General features: G+C 42.7%; 3 protein-coding genes across 6 annotated transcripts; 1 reads left to right on the top strand and 2 right to left on the bottom strand.

The window, feature by feature from the left end:
* Positions 1-293: 293 nt before the first annotated feature.
* On the bottom strand, positions 294-4,514 carry LOC108065756 (nuclear valosin-containing protein-like). 4 transcript variants are annotated; one of them, XM_070215878.1, is made up of 9 exons: positions 4,372-4,514; positions 3,607-3,730; positions 3,093-3,422; positions 2,982-3,029; positions 2,591-2,919; positions 1,241-2,533; positions 848-1,180; positions 554-778; positions 294-489 (listed from the first exon to the last, which is right to left on the bottom strand). In XM_070215878.1, the coding sequence occupies exons 1-9, from the start codon at positions 4,498-4,500 to the stop codon at positions 418-420; spliced, it is 2,883 nt and encodes a 960-aa protein (XP_070071979.1). In that variant the 5' UTR covers positions 4,501-4,514; the 3' UTR covers positions 294-417. The 4 variants fall into 4 exon arrangements, with proteins under 4 accessions (XP_070071979.1, XP_070071978.1, XP_070071980.1 ...); XM_070215877.1 differs by having other exon boundaries at positions 2,982-3,032; positions 4,372-4,513; XM_070215879.1 differs by lacking the exon at positions 4,372-4,514 and adding an exon at positions 3,926-4,088 and having other exon boundaries at positions 2,982-3,032.
* A 425-nt stretch (positions 4,515-4,939) lies between these two features.
* On the top strand, positions 4,940-9,057 carry SMSr (Sphingomyelin synthase related). The gene is made up of 4 exons (XM_017154042.3): positions 4,940-5,803; positions 7,687-8,190; positions 8,259-8,425; positions 8,491-9,057. Exons 1-4 carry the CDS (start codon positions 5,230-5,232, stop codon positions 8,977-8,979), a joined length of 1,734 nt encoding a protein of 577 aa, XP_017009531.2. The 5' UTR covers positions 4,940-5,229; the 3' UTR covers positions 8,980-9,057.
* A 782-nt stretch (positions 9,058-9,839) lies between these two features.
* akirin lies at positions 9,840-14,256 on the bottom strand. The gene is made up of 4 exons (XM_017154043.3): positions 13,908-14,256; positions 12,034-12,405; positions 11,031-11,387; positions 9,840-10,972 (listed from the first exon to the last, which is right to left on the bottom strand). Exons 2-4 carry the CDS (start codon positions 12,269-12,271, stop codon positions 10,962-10,964), a joined length of 606 nt encoding a protein of 201 aa, XP_017009532.1. The 5' UTR covers positions 12,272-12,405; positions 13,908-14,256; the 3' UTR covers positions 9,840-10,961.
* Positions 14,257-14,258: the final 2 nt, after the last annotated feature.

The raw sequence follows: 14,258 nt of genomic DNA, 5'->3' as shown, positions 1-14,258 counted from the left end.
ACAAGCACAAATTTAAATCTTTTTAAAATTCCGTACAAAACGGCTGCAATCGCTCTTTGAGTGATATTTTTAAGCGAAATAATATCGCTCACATAATAAGCATTATTTCTGAGCGATATTTTTTTTCGCTTACAAATAATCATTAAAGGGCAATTTTTATTTTTCCACTTATAATGATTACGGTTCCTGAAATAAATATCTATTTAATTTAAAAACTCATCTATACCCCCTGCGATTTAAAAAACAACATACCATTTCCTTTCTATCCATTTTTTTTCCAAATTAAAAGTGTATAGTGTTTGGGTAACATTACGGTTTTGTATTGAAAATCATATGTTAATCCTCGCAATTCACAATCTATTTGATTCGCGCGTGTTCTTATCGACTAGTACAACAAATCCATCATTGTTGAGAGTGTTACTTATCATCGAAGGTGGGTACCCTAGGTGCAGCGTACTTCAAGCGCAGTTTATCGTAGATTTTGCGATCCTGACAAGTAGTTAAATACACAGTTAGGAAGGTTATGGGAGAATATACTTTGAGGCATTCTTACCTGTTCGCTAACTGAGGGGCGCAACTGCTGTAGAGCCTCTTTGAAATGCTGACTGCGTACGCACAGATCGTCTAGTTTTGATTCGCCATCGTTTAGAGCTTGACGCAGAGAGAACATAGAGGCCTGCTTAACTAGTCCTGCCAAATCTGCGCCAGTGTAACCCTCAGTTTGGGCAGCAAGCTCGTCGAGGCTTACATCCTCTGCCAGCACAGGACGCTTGCCGTTCTGCGGAAAAAAAGAAACGTATGTTAGTAAATTATATTATTTAAGAAACCAAAAAAGAAGTATATTTACCTTTGTGGTGGCCTTTAGGATCTCGGCACGTTCACCCTGCTCGGGGAAGCCAACGTACAGAATGGTGTCCAAGCGACCGGGACGCAGAATGGCCGGATCAATAATATCCGGCCTGTTGGTCGCCGCCAGGATGTAAACACCCTTGCGCTCCTCGACGCCATCCATTTCGGTCAGCAATTGGTTGACTATACGGGTGCCTGAATTATTTCCATCGCCCCCATCCGAGCGTTTGGGACACAAGGAGTCGAACTCGTCGAAGAAGATAACGCAGGGTGCCGAGTTACGGGCACGTTGGAAGCAGGCACGCACAGCGCGCTCGCTTTCGCCAACATACTGGGGAAAAAAAACATAGTTTAGCAAGAAAGGAAATATCAAAAATCTTAAGAAACTCACCATATTCATTAGCTCGGGGCCCTTGACGGATATAAAATTGATGCCAGCCTCATTGGCAATAGCCTTGGCCAGAAGAGTTTTGCCGCAACCTGGCGGACCGCAAAGCAGAACTCCCGAAGGAGCATTCAATCCCAGGCGTTCCAGCATCTCTGGATACTTAACAGGCGCCAGGACAGCCAGCTTAAGTTCTTCGCGAATTTTCTGGAGTGCCCCAATATCATCCCAGGTGGTGTCCGGCACAGTGATGAAGCCCTCGCGCTTGGCCGAAGGTTGCATTACCTTAATGGCGTCCACGAAATCGATGAGAGTGAGGCAGAAATTCGGATCAGCGAACTCCTCAGGAGGATTGTCCAGAAAATTGGTCAGCTCGGCCAGCGTGGGCTCGTAGTATTCGTCATTGGATGAGTCTACTTCCTGCTCAACGGTCTTTTCAGGCTCTTTAGCTGGCTCTTCGTCCACCTCCATGGCTGCCTCCTCTGGTTTCCCCGGTGATTTGCCATTGGTGGCTTTCTTGGGGGATTCAGTGCTGGCTGTGTCGCCCCCTGCTTGTACATTATCATCGGTTTTTTCCTTGTCACCATCCGCATCTTCTATCTCGGCTTCGGTTTCAGCCACTGCCTCTTTTTCAGCTACTTCTTCAGCTTCTTTTTCATCTTTTGGCTCAGCCTCAGTAGTTTCTTGTTCAGCCTTGTCGCCTGACTCCTCGACGGGCTCATCGTCGTCCAAAGTAACCGTGGTCATGTTCTTCTCGCTGGCAGCGTGCAGTTCACGGAACTTCTTCATGGACCTACGCTTCACCGCCACGGAAGCTGCGCGCCCGACCAAGGCCATCAGATCAGCGCCCACATAACCAGGTGTTAGTTCGGCAATCTTATCGTAGTTAAGCTTCGGATCAATGGTCAATCCCTCGCACTGAATGCGCAGGATCTCACGGCGCTCCTTGCGCGACGGTATGTGTATGGCGATCTCATGATCGAAGCGTCCAATGCGACGTAGGCCGGGATCCAGAACATCGGGACGCGTGGTGGCCCCAATGACCACCACGGACTGACCAAATTCGTTGATCTTTAGGTTATCTAAGCTGCTGATCAGCTGCGACACAATGCGACGCTCCATATCCTTCGAGGCCCACTGGCGGTTGCCACCGATGGCGTCGATTTCGTCGATGAAGAGCACGCAAGGCGAGTAGCTCATGGCCTGCTCGAAGACCTCGCGAATGCGCTCCTCGGACTCGCCGGAGATGCCACCAATCAGCTCGGTGGCCGGCACTTCCAGCAGTGGCATTTTAAGTTGCTAAGAGAATGGTTCTTCAATAAGACTACAAAGTAATTTTTATTCAATCAGACTTACCCCACTTATGGCACGGGCTAGGAAGGTTTTGCCACATCCTGGCGGACCGTGCAGCAAAAGACCCCTTGAGGGCAGCAGTCCCAAGTGAAAATAGAACTCCGGCGACTTGATATGGATGAGCATCTCGCACAGCTCCTTCAGAGTGGTATCCATGCCGCCAATGTCACGGAAACTCTCCGTGGGATGGTGCACTTCCAGCTCCTTTTTGAACTTCCGCTGGCGATCACGGTTTTGGTTTTGGTTTGGATGCAGCTGCTGATACAAATTGCGATGATCCTTGCGATCCTCGGAGTGATGACTTTTACCCCTATGACCGACACCTGGTTGAACTGAGAAGGAAAGACTTTAGTGATTTTCTATGGGGGATTTTCTAATGCGGGATATCACTTACATTTGTGTGCTGACTCGGGACCCGAGCCTGGAATAGTATTCAGTTTAACTGCTAATAGAGAATATTATTAGATATTATTTAAGAACCACCCTCATTTGTATGGAAACTCACTTTTCTTGGGGGCCGCCGTTGTCTCCGGCAGATCTTCCATTAGGCGTTTCAGGGCATTCGGCTGAACTGCCGGTGGAGCAGGAGCTGGGTGCCCATCTCCGTTGGTGGTGTTGGTATTGGAGTCATCGTCGTTGTCGTCCCCACTGGATATATCGATGGGTTCGCTGATGGGCTTGGCAGCCAGCGGCTTCCTTGGCTGGCTGTACAGGCTGTTCATCATGTTGTTCATCACACTGTTGGTGGGTGGCGCCTCGAATTCCTCGCTGATGCAATCGGTTTCGGAGCTGCTTAGCTTGTCCAAGTTGTAGCTATCGGAGATGATGGAAAATGCTGGAAATGGAAAATTTTCAATCTGACAGCTAGTTAAACCAAAATGGCAGCTTGACAACTAAGATAACTTGACAGACATTCCTGTTTTTTTTAGTATTTTCATATTCTTAGTATTATGCTAACTATAATTTTTCTACCAAATGATGACTATATGAACCCCATTCCGACTTTGCCCATTGTTTACCTTGATGTACCAACTGCCTGAAGGGTCCAAATTTTCGTCGCGAGTACTCCGGGTACTTTTGCATCAACTCCCTGGTCATCTGCTTCACATCCAGGTAGGTCTCACCGATGTGCTCCTCGAGGTACTGAAATCGGAAGACCAAACGCAATTAGCACACGATGCAGGCAGTCTGCGACCTAACCTTGTTTTTCCTGTGCCCAAATTCGCCGCCCTTACAAAGGGTTTTCAGATTTTTTTTTTTTCATGGGAATAGTGCCGGCTATCGGGCAGCTGCCATAGGGGCCCTATGCGTCCGGGAAAGTTGGGGACTTGGACCCACCTTCTTCACTCGAATCGTTATCAGATGGTCGTGGAGCAGAGGCTTGGCTTTCTTCATATTACTCGAGGATTAATTCTGACCAATATTCGCATGGGAACCAAAAAATCACTTTGCCGCTCGCTAAATGCAAACGACGCCGTCGCCTCGATATCTTCGCTTCGCAAAACGTTTCCACTCGTCCACATTTACCATTGTGATGCGAATTAATCGGGGTTGGTCACAGAAATCTCTTCCAACCAAAAGAAGAGAACGGTTTTCGGCTAGAAATAAGTTCTGAGACATTCCCTATTGATGCGCATAAGAAACCAACCTCCGTTCAGAGCTACGCGATTTTTGTGTCCCGGTAATTTAATTTCTTATTGTAAGTAAAATTATTAGTAAACTTACAAAAACTAATAATACACTCCATAATTTGAATTTAATGTAAGGGCTCGTATTAAACTTACCAAAAAAAGCGCCCAGAACCAATAACGCACTATAAAGAACACGACACAATTTTTTTTTTTATTTAAGTTACTTCCTTCCTTGAACTCCACAAAGTTTATGTCAAAGTTTTTGACAGCCGCCGTTTTCATGCCTCACAAAAAATTCCCAAAAAATGACCGTAAAATAGCACACGGATTTTACCAAATTGGCCGAAATTAGTATATTTTTTTAGGCCAAAATATGTTAGATTGAATACTAGGCCTAAATATTAAGGTTATTACATTGCTGAAATTGTTGAACGTTTATTGAACACCTGAACACCAATTCAAAACTAATTCGATAATTTATATTTATACGCAAGAATAACAATATAATTGCTTTATAATTAATGTTATTTTCAAAAAGTGATTAGAATTTCAGGTCTCGCTCAATTATTTAGTGTGAACACTGCTATTATTCCGCCAGTAACTGTGTATCGATAACCACCGTGCATGCCCACCTGCTATCGATTAGTCCGCGACAGCTCGAGTCAGCTGTTCGCCGTTGTTATCTCGCTCCCGCCCGCAGCAGAGCCGCTCACTCTGCTCTGCTCTCTCGCTCGCTCTCTCTGTGGTCGGAACAAACTGAGTAGTCGGAATTTTAAGTAACCAAACCAAATTAAATGTGCTTTTACATCAACAAACGCTGGACGCGCAATAAGTGAGGTGTTAATTATGCGCCGCAGCAGCAGCCAGCAGTGAGAGAATGATGCACTCCGCCTGATTTTTTGGCAGCACAACTGTTTGGATTGGCTAAAACGCAGCAAAATTAAGGGAAATAACAAAAAAAAAAAAAAAAAACAGCCAGAAGAACGTCGAACGGCGAAAAAAGAAAGCGCGATGTGCGACGGTGAAATTGGCGATCCGGTGACTCAGCCACGTTCCGAGGGCGGTGGATTGCTGGACGAGCCGGCGGAGAAGCACCTGACCAATGGATCGCCCGAGCCGGAGCCCGTCGATCCCCTCCTGGTGGCCCAGTGGTCGCTGGAGGATGTGACCAGCTGGGCCAGCTACACAGAGCACTTCTCGCGCATCCTGCTCGACTGCCTGCGCCAGGAGGCCATCGACGGCGAAGTCCTGCTCTCGCTGACCGAGGAGGATGTCCGGGACCTGCGCTACCGCCTGGGCTACAAACTCACCTTCGGGGAGCTCAAAAAATTCTGGCTAGCCACGCTCAAACTGCAGCTGCTGGTGAAGAACAGCTCCGCGGAATCCGTGATGCTGGGCATCGAGAGTCATGGCGGGAACTCGGTGTACATGCCACTGTCCAATGCCGGCGGCGGTCCACCATCCTCCTCCACCTGCCCCTGTCCGCAGGTCGAGTGCCCCAGCTATGTGTCCGATTGCGACACCTATTTGCGCATGGGCGGACGCTATGTTCCGCCGGAATACTTCAAGACCGCCATGAGCTTAGGTGAGTAGACCAGACCACTAGACCATCAGACCCCCTTCAATTACGAAGGTCAATTGTCCATTGATTGCTTCTCCGGGCTTATCGGTCGTGTGCCAATTCTCGAGAGCTTTTCCCTATAACGCAATTCAGCCATAAACTTGCCCAGCGATAACCGAGAAATAAGAGGTTTCCCCATGGGAATGCAAGTTTACGCATATGGTGAATAATAAGTCGATAAAACATCTACTATTTCATTATTTATCAGATATATAAGCTGAAGACGTAATAAATTTCCGATTTCCTGTGCCCAGAAATGCATTTGTCACTCCTTAAATATAGTTTAAAAGCTTTTTGGTACATATATTGCATTATCAGACATTCGCCTTTCATTTCAGTATGATAATTTAAATTGTATAAGTTTGGTTTTGTCTAGGAATTAAATAAACACGTTCAATACGTCACTACTAGAATATTTAAGGTTACACAGCTATTCTAAGCAATTTTCCAGAAATAAACACTTCCCTGGTCACAAGTTGTCACCAAAATAAAGGTCTGAAAAGCCACTACACACCTATTACTATAGGTTTACCCCAAAGTTCAATGTCACGAATGCTATAAATGAACTGTACTTATTTTCTGGTTTCCATTTCCAGCCCAAATATATCATTTAATGACCCAAAAATAAAGGGCTTCCCTTAGAGTTGAAAGGCTATTTTCGTAAATACGTCACTCTAATATTAATGATAGTTTTCTGGACGCTAGTGACGCTTTGCTTTTATTTGTTTTGAGCACTTTGGAGGTTACGTGTGGAGACGCCGCTCGCATTTATTTGTACAAATGCTCATGGGGAGTCTCGCCTCTCATTCTGGCTTACTATTTTCATTATGTGTGCGGGATTGTGTGCTTTTTGTGTAACTTTGCGTGCATTAAATTTCAAATTCCGATTTGTTTATGATACCCTTCAAACGGCTGACTTACTTTTCGGGGAAATCGACAAAAGTTTAGCGACAAAAGAAAACATAAACACAGTTGTCAACCGCATTTCGATTTTTATCAAGTACTTATAAAAATACTCTTCTTTGTTTGATTGGAAATAATATAAATTAAAATTTAATATTTCACGTAACATTAATAGAAACCCGATTTTTAATCAGTATTTTGTTAAAATGTCCATATAATGCACTAAAGATTATCCTGTCATATTAAATTTCTCATTAGAAAATATATATTATTTATTAAAATGAGCAAAGTCCAGACCAAACAATGGACTTATCTAGGCTAATTTCCTATCAGAGCCATTATTTTTCGATAATGCATTTATCATTACAGGCTGTGTTTTGTTTTCTTTTGTCATGGCCTTTTCAATAGATAAGTCTACATTTTGGCAGATAAAGCCACGAACAGATAATTCTTGGTTTAGGCAGTGAATATTACACTTTTATCGCTTTTGAAATGGGGCCAAATTCATCAAGAATAAAAATAAAAATTTTTCTTTCCTTTGTTATAAAGGTTTGCGCTTCATATAGTGTATATATTATAATACAAACAAAGATGATTATCAGAAAATCGCAAAGTGTACTTTTGTACTTTTATTCCCCGATCTCTGATGCTTTAGTCATCATTGTGAATCAACTTATTTTTCAGTTCAGTTTTTAGTTTTGTATTGAAACTGATATGCCATAATATAAATCATTTTCTTAAAAGTCTGAAAAAATGTTCTTATATTTAAAGTATAAATAAAGCACATCAAATTGAATCTATCATTTGAATTTGTTCTAGTCTAGAACTTCTAGATTACAATAGCCAATTGCCGATTTCACAACTACTTCTTCCACGTGCTGAGTTAAGTTAGTCACAGTTTGGATCTGCCTAGTAACCATGCAATTTTCCCTTACCATCTGCAGGCTACTCGTTCGTGGTCACCTGGATAACTTCATTAACGATGGTTATCGTGCACGAACGAGTTCCGGATATGAAACGCTATCCGCCGCTGCCGGACATCTTCCTGGACAATGTGCCGCACATTCCATGGGCCTTCAACATGTGCGAGATCACCGGCTCGCTGCTCTTCACCATTTGGGTGGTCGTGCTGATCTTCCACAAGTACCGATTGGTCCTCCTGCGGCGTTTCTTCGCTCTGGCGGGCACTGTTTTCCTGCTGCGTTGCGTCACCATGCTGATCACCTCGCTGAGCGTTCCGGGAACGCATCTGCAGTGCAGCCAAAAGGATTTCGCCATCGATGATCCGAATGTGGACATGTTGGGTGCCCTGATCATACGGATGTCGCGGGCCTATCGCATCTGGAGCGGCCTGGGAATGTCCATTCAGGGCGTGCGAACCTGCGGCGATTACATGTTCAGTGGTCACACAGTGGCCCTCACCCTGCTCAACTTCTTTATCACAGAGTGTGAGTTTCGCTGGCTTTCGATCTTAGTAGCTATCTTATATATTAATCTTTAATCTATGAATCTTTAGATACGCCGCGGAATCTGTACTTCCTGCACACGCTCACCTGGCTGCTCAACATGTTCGGCATCTTCTTCATCCTGGCTGCCCATGAGCACTACTCCATCGATGTGTTTGTGGCCTTCTATATCACCTCGCGTCTGTTTCTGTATTACCATACGTTGGCGAATAATAGGGCAAGTATTAAGACAGATATTTGAAGAATTGAATAATATTTTATAATGACCCCTTCTTTCCACAGGCTCTCATGCAAAGCGACTCCAAGAGGACGCGTGTTTGGTTTCCCATGTTCAGCTACTTCGAGAGCAGCGTCGATGGAATGGTGCCCAATGAGTATGACACTCTAGGCTCCCTTATCGATGGGATTATTGAACAGATCTTCAAGGCCAAGGACCAATTGGCCTTAACCATAAAGCGCACCTGGCTGGATGCCCCGTCGAGCGATAGTTCAACGACTCACATCTTTGGCTCCGATTCGGCGGATACATGTTTACACAATGGAACATCATCGGCATCCCCTTTCTTTAGTCCTCACCAGTCGATGGTTGGGAGCCAGACACATTTGAATAATGCTCGATCAACGGCTGCCATGCCCGCGGCTGCTCCTCCATCGGCGGCAAAGAGTTTACAGGCTCAGAAGAAGACCTTTAGGGACGCAAGTGTTGACCCCTTCTCCAGGACGACGTTCGCCGCTGGCCTGGAACCCTCCAAGGAAAAGAAACAGCTCTGATTCCCACAGCCATTCGCTCTTCCACATCAGTTTATCGATGACGTTCTTCGAAAAGCAAACATGCAGAAATCAACCATACCGACTGATATTTTTATTTCGAAATTACCATTTTTCCCTTTTACAGCTCCTCCTCCTCTTCCTTTTCCCCCTCGTATTATTGTATGCATTCTACCATTCGTAGTGCCTTCCGGGTCGTAGTTTCCCCCACCTAGAACAATGTTGTGTCCCCAGATCTTTTCCTTAGTTTACATGTGGAATTTGAATATCGAAGTTTTCTTAGCCGGGAGACGCTCCACGTCGGCTTCTAATTGATAATGATAAGATAACCCTCCTCATTCCGTTCAATTGAGTTTTGAACTAAATGTATTTATTATTGAAGACTTTTAATGCATTATTATGTAATTGTAAGCATGTGAAACAAGCGTATTTTTAGTTAATTAGTGATAAGTTTGGAAAGTTTCTGTTGAACGCACAAAAATTAATAAATCAAATGAATATTCTCAGAGTCTGGAGAAACCACTGTGAAGATTATTATTTGTCATTCATAAATGGAAAGTTTTGCAACGTGAAATTAATTTATTTTAATCGGGCATCGTAGTTTTATTTTTTTAGCCTGTCTCCGAATCTGAAAAAAATAGCCCCAGGCTTTGTTTAACCGAATGTAAACAGTAGATGAAATTTAAAAATGTTTAAAAGCTTACTTTACCATCAGCTTACTTTTAGAGCAACCTGAACCAATAATAACGCTTTATTGAGAAATTTGGGGTGGGTTTAAATTATAATGGAGGTTACAAACAGATGAAATTTAAAGATCTTGTACAAACAGAATTAAAAGCTTTAAAAAGAAAAGACCAGCTGGCTTCTACAATTCATCATTTTATTTTTGTTTGTTTTAATATAAAAATGGCATTTCTTTACTAATTTTAAGTTTAAATTACTAATATAAAGTATGTATGATTGCGGTAATTGAAAAATATATATATATCATATATTCTTGTATATATTCTTCAAGGTGTGAAAAAAATATTTGTAATGAACATGAAACTTCTTCTGTCAAGCGTATATTATAAGAAAGCGTTCAATTTGACTTATTGAATATATTTTTTTGTGTTTTTTTGTTTTCCGGTATTCATTTTCGTAGGCTGCAAAGCAATTCGAAACATTTCAGTTGTTTTTTTTTGTGTTTACATTACTTTGCAATAATTCGCATCAAAGGAAGAAACAATTAACAAACGATACTCGAGAAAATAGACAAAGTCAAGCGTTCGTTTCTCGGCTTAGTACAACTAATATGCAAAAATAAACTATGAAAGGTGTTCTTCATGAGTAGTGAGTTATCTTTGTTGATTTAATGTTGGCTCCCTTCGCTGGGGGCCTTCCGCTCATAAATAACTATTTCAAAAAACAATATAGTTTGATACGTTTTACATCATACCTTATTTGCTACAAGTACCTAACATTATATTTACCAATTCTGTCGGTCTGTTATGTACGAAGCTACGTTTGAGGTTTCATTGAATCGTTCTCTCTACGGATGCACCATATATGTCTGCAGTGGCTGTGTGCTTATAGTTCTTCATATCAGATATTTGTCATTTATTTAGAATTTTCATTATGTGAAAAACATAAATTTAACAAGATTTGTTGGTTTCTTTCTTTTGTTGTTGCTGCTTGCTGTTAAATAATTCATCCCTTTGCTGCTAACCGATACAATATATATGTAAATCTAGGCATAAACTATAACTGCTTTCTTCGCGTGTGTATTTCAAAATATATTAAACACGATGTATGTTATAGTTTGTTTTTTTTGTTTGTTTTTTAGGTTTTTTGTTGGTTTGTTTTGCGTTTGCTTTAGTTTCCTTATTTGTTGTTTGTTTTAGTTTTAAATGAGGGCTGTTGTTGTCGCGGTAGATCTACCGTCACATAAGATCGTAGTGCAATTATTAATTTCTTTTCTGTGAGGCTCGAGGTCCTGCACAGCCTTACGACAGGTCTGAAAGGATACAATATAGTTAGTAAATATCTCACTGAGGACGTAAATCTAAACTCACAGCTAGGCGCTGCCTCGTAGCGACGCTGTATCTGATCGTATGTGAACTTGACGAAGGCATCGTACTGCTCGGCCAGCTTGGTGGTCAGCACGGACTCGTAGCGCTCCCTCAGCTGATTCTCCCGCTCCTTGATCATGCTCTCGCAGATGAGCTGCACCTGCTTGAAGGTGAACAGGGCCTTTTCGCCGTGGCGCATGATGTCCGGTGGGCTGTCCGGGCGGCGCGGGCTCTCCGGTCCCATCTCCGATCCGCTCGACTCCGAGTCCTGCATGCGTTCCAGGGCCGACGAGGTGATCGGCAGCTGTTTGCGCTTGTGCAGTCTCTTGATCTCGTTGCACAAGCTCTCGGCCATTTTGTCTGGAATTTTATGAAAAGGTAAGGTGTTTTAGAATACACATGAACAAAAGGTGTGAACATTTTTAGGGGTGCAAGATGATTACAATGCCTGAACCAATTTGTGAACAACTCGTAGATCTCATATTACAGAAAATTCTGATAATTCAGTAGTACAAATTTTTAATTTTTGTAAAACAATAAATACTTTGAAAATTTCTTAATAGACCTAATATTCATATTTAATTCATAGACCTAATATTACAGAAAATTCGAAAAATTCAGCCTTACAATAATCATTAAGAATAACATTTAAAAAGGTGATACATTTCCCCATTACTTTGAAAAATCTTAATAGACCTAATATTCAAATTCAATTCATAGACCTAATAATACAGAAAATTCGAATAATTCAGACTTACAATAATCATTAACAATAACTTTAAAAAAGTTAATAAATACTAAGCATTGTACTAGTATTACTTTGAAAATGTCTTAAAAATCTTAAACTTAGGATAATTTAAAAAAATTCTTAAGACCATAAATTAAATGCCTATCATGTTAAAAACCTACTCAATAATAACCGAATTATTCTACATATAATGGCTTTAAATTATCCACAGCATCAAGATTATATGAAGGACCCATCCCTTATCGCAAAATCTCTCACCTGGCGACATCTTGGCCAGCGACGCCTCGCTGAACGGACTGGGCTCGGTGTTGTCCTTGGCGAATCGGTTGGTGGGCGTGTGGGGCAGTCCCGCCGAGGTGCTGGGACCGTCGCGGGACGGAGACGCTGGCCCGGCGTTGCTCCCGGCCTGGCCGAACGGATTGCAGCGCCGGCGCTTGGGAGGACGCTGGTTCATCGACTCCCAGTCCAGGGCGCGTTTCAGGGTTGCACAGGCCATCGCTATGATTGAGGTTCTACTTCTCGGTGCTCTTCGGATGGATAGATGGCTCGCCCGATTGTGGCTAGCTGCTGATGATTATTGCCTCGACTTCGGATGACGGATGCTGCAGATGGATGATGATCGAGCGTCGGCTGTTGTGGACAAACAAACAATGAATGAGTAAGGTAAAGTGAAGCGAACACCTTGCTGCCGGATAAAACACCACAAACTGGTTTCAAGGAAAAACAGGATTCACAGGCGTGCACTCACGCACACGCAGCCAATAAAAGAAAATGGTGCAGCGATTTATGGCGATGCCAGTGCTGGCAATTTGGCCTTTATCGCTTTGAGACATAAGTAGCTGGGAAAATGGACGTCTCCTTATCTTATCGCTTCTAGGGGCGGTGATTTTCGAAATAACTTAGAGGGGCAAGATAACTAGCAGATGCTTTAAGGGTACAAATACAGGGCAATCTTTTAAAAGGTTAATATGGCAGAAATGTAAGGACCAATTTATCAACAAACTTTAATTTGTAATGCTGATAAACCTGCATAAATTACTTTTTAAAATGTTTTAAAAATGCTATTAAAGCTATAATTACGGCCAGCCAATCTCTTTTCCAAGAAAACGATTTATAAAATTAAAAAGTCAGTAAAAAGCTTTTAGAAGCCAAGTTCGCTTAACATTAATGACTTTGATGACGTTTAGTTCGGGACAGGGCGAAAGAGAAGTGAAAAATATTCAAGACAGCAAAAAAAATAGAGTGACTGTTTGTAAAATCCAGTATTGGTAAAGAAAAAAAATTTAATTAATTTATAATTAGGCAATTTTTTTAATACAAAAAAAAAAACTATTAAGTTCAAATCTTTAGCTATTTTTGGGCTCCTAGCTTTTTGTCGGCTAGCACCGACAACTCCGATGCCCTGCAAGCAGCTGCTCTCGCCGCAGGAAAAGGGCGATACCGAATCGGAATTCCGAATGACCAGCAACTCCGAACGGAGGGAGAGAAACGGGCAAAGAAAACGAAGAAGCGAAGTGGCGCAGCACAATTAAAGGACGGCCGACAATAAAAACCACCACGACAAAGGCAACTACAGTAAATGCATAGCAATGCAAGACAAGACGGGGGAAAAAGGAGCTGGGGAAAGTAAGCCAATGGCAGAACAACCACCGCAAAAAAGGAAACTACGCAGGATAAGGATAATAAGCGTGTTTTTCTCTCCTCTTTCTCTTCTTCTTCGCTGCAGCGGCAGCTGTACCAGCTGTTTTCCGCACCAACACACGCGCACTTCCCCGTCGATTAACCTCAACACGTGTGTGTGTGTGCGAGTTTGCTGCCCTCTTTCTAACAATAATTTATACTTTTTTTTAAACCATACTTATTACGCTTTTGTGTTTTACGTTTTACCCTTTTACGTGACAAATACCAGAGATTAGTTTAAAAAAACGAAACCGAAATGACAGCAGCCAAGCGATCACACTAGTTGTCTCGCTCTGGCCTGCAGACACACACACACACAGAGACACGCACACGCACACCGTTGTGAGTTGGAATGTTGATTTCATGAAATTTTAAAAATGGTCGAATCGCATATCATTATCAGCTTTCCAGAGGAAAAACGCTGAACACACTTTTCACACCATCGCACTTACGTTAATGGGACTTTCGGGCCTTTTCGACTCTCTTTTCGCTTTCTGCACCACTTCACACGCGCTTTATTTACTTTTTTATTGTGCCACTACTCCGCTGGCACATACGCACGCACATTCACGTCCCAACTTCAGTTTAGGTGGTTAATCTATATTTTCGGGTAGAAATTAGTATTGCTATCGCTAGCTGGTTGATTGAGCAGTATTCCAAAGGCCACTGAAATGCACTGTCGATAGGTGTTTGTCGTCTGCGACTCGCTTCTGTTTAATTTACAATTTTTCGTCTCGGTTCTTGGCAAAAATGGACGATTTCGTGCGTGACGGGTGAACAGTGTGACCGCAGTGCGACCGTTG

The sequence above is a fragment of the Drosophila takahashii genome, chromosome 3L, assembly GCF_030179915.1.
Source record: "Drosophila takahashii strain IR98-3 E-12201 chromosome 3L, DtakHiC1v2, whole genome shotgun sequence".
Classification (NCBI taxonomy): Eukaryota; Metazoa; Arthropoda; class Insecta; order Diptera; family Drosophilidae; genus Drosophila; species Drosophila takahashii.
This window is presented reverse-complemented; position numbering and strand designations above follow the sequence as displayed.

Coding starts and splice junctions, on each gene's coding strand:
- LOC108065756 (XM_070215877.1), bottom strand. CDS start 4,500: ATGAAAACGGCGGCTGTCAAAAACTTTGACATAAACTTTGTGGAGTTC. Junction 2,920..2,981: donor TCCCGAGTCAGCACACAAAT/GTAAGTGATATC, acceptor TTTCCTTCTCAG/TTCAACCAGGTGTCGGTCAT. Junction 1,181..1,240: donor GCCCCGAGCTAATGAATATG/GTGAGTTTCTTA, acceptor TTTTTTCCCCAG/TATGTTGGCGAAAGCGAGCG.
- SMSr (XM_017154042.3), top strand. CDS start 5,230: ATGTGCGACGGTGAAATTGGCGATCCGGTGACTCAGCCACGTTCCGAG. Junction 8,191..8,258: donor CAACTTCTTTATCACAGAGT/GTGAGTTTCGCT, acceptor ATGAATCTTTAG/ATACGCCGCGGAATCTGTAC. Junction 8,426..8,490: donor ATACGTTGGCGAATAATAGG/GCAAGTATTAAG, acceptor TTCTTTCCACAG/GCTCTCATGCAAAGCGACTC.
- akirin (XM_017154043.3), bottom strand. CDS start 12,271: ATGGCCTGTGCAACCCTGAAACGCGCCCTGGACTGGGAGTCGATGAAC. Junction 11,388..12,033: donor GCTGGCCAAGATGTCGCCAG/GTGAGAGATTTT, acceptor ATAAAATTCCAG/ACAAAATGGCCGAGAGCTTG.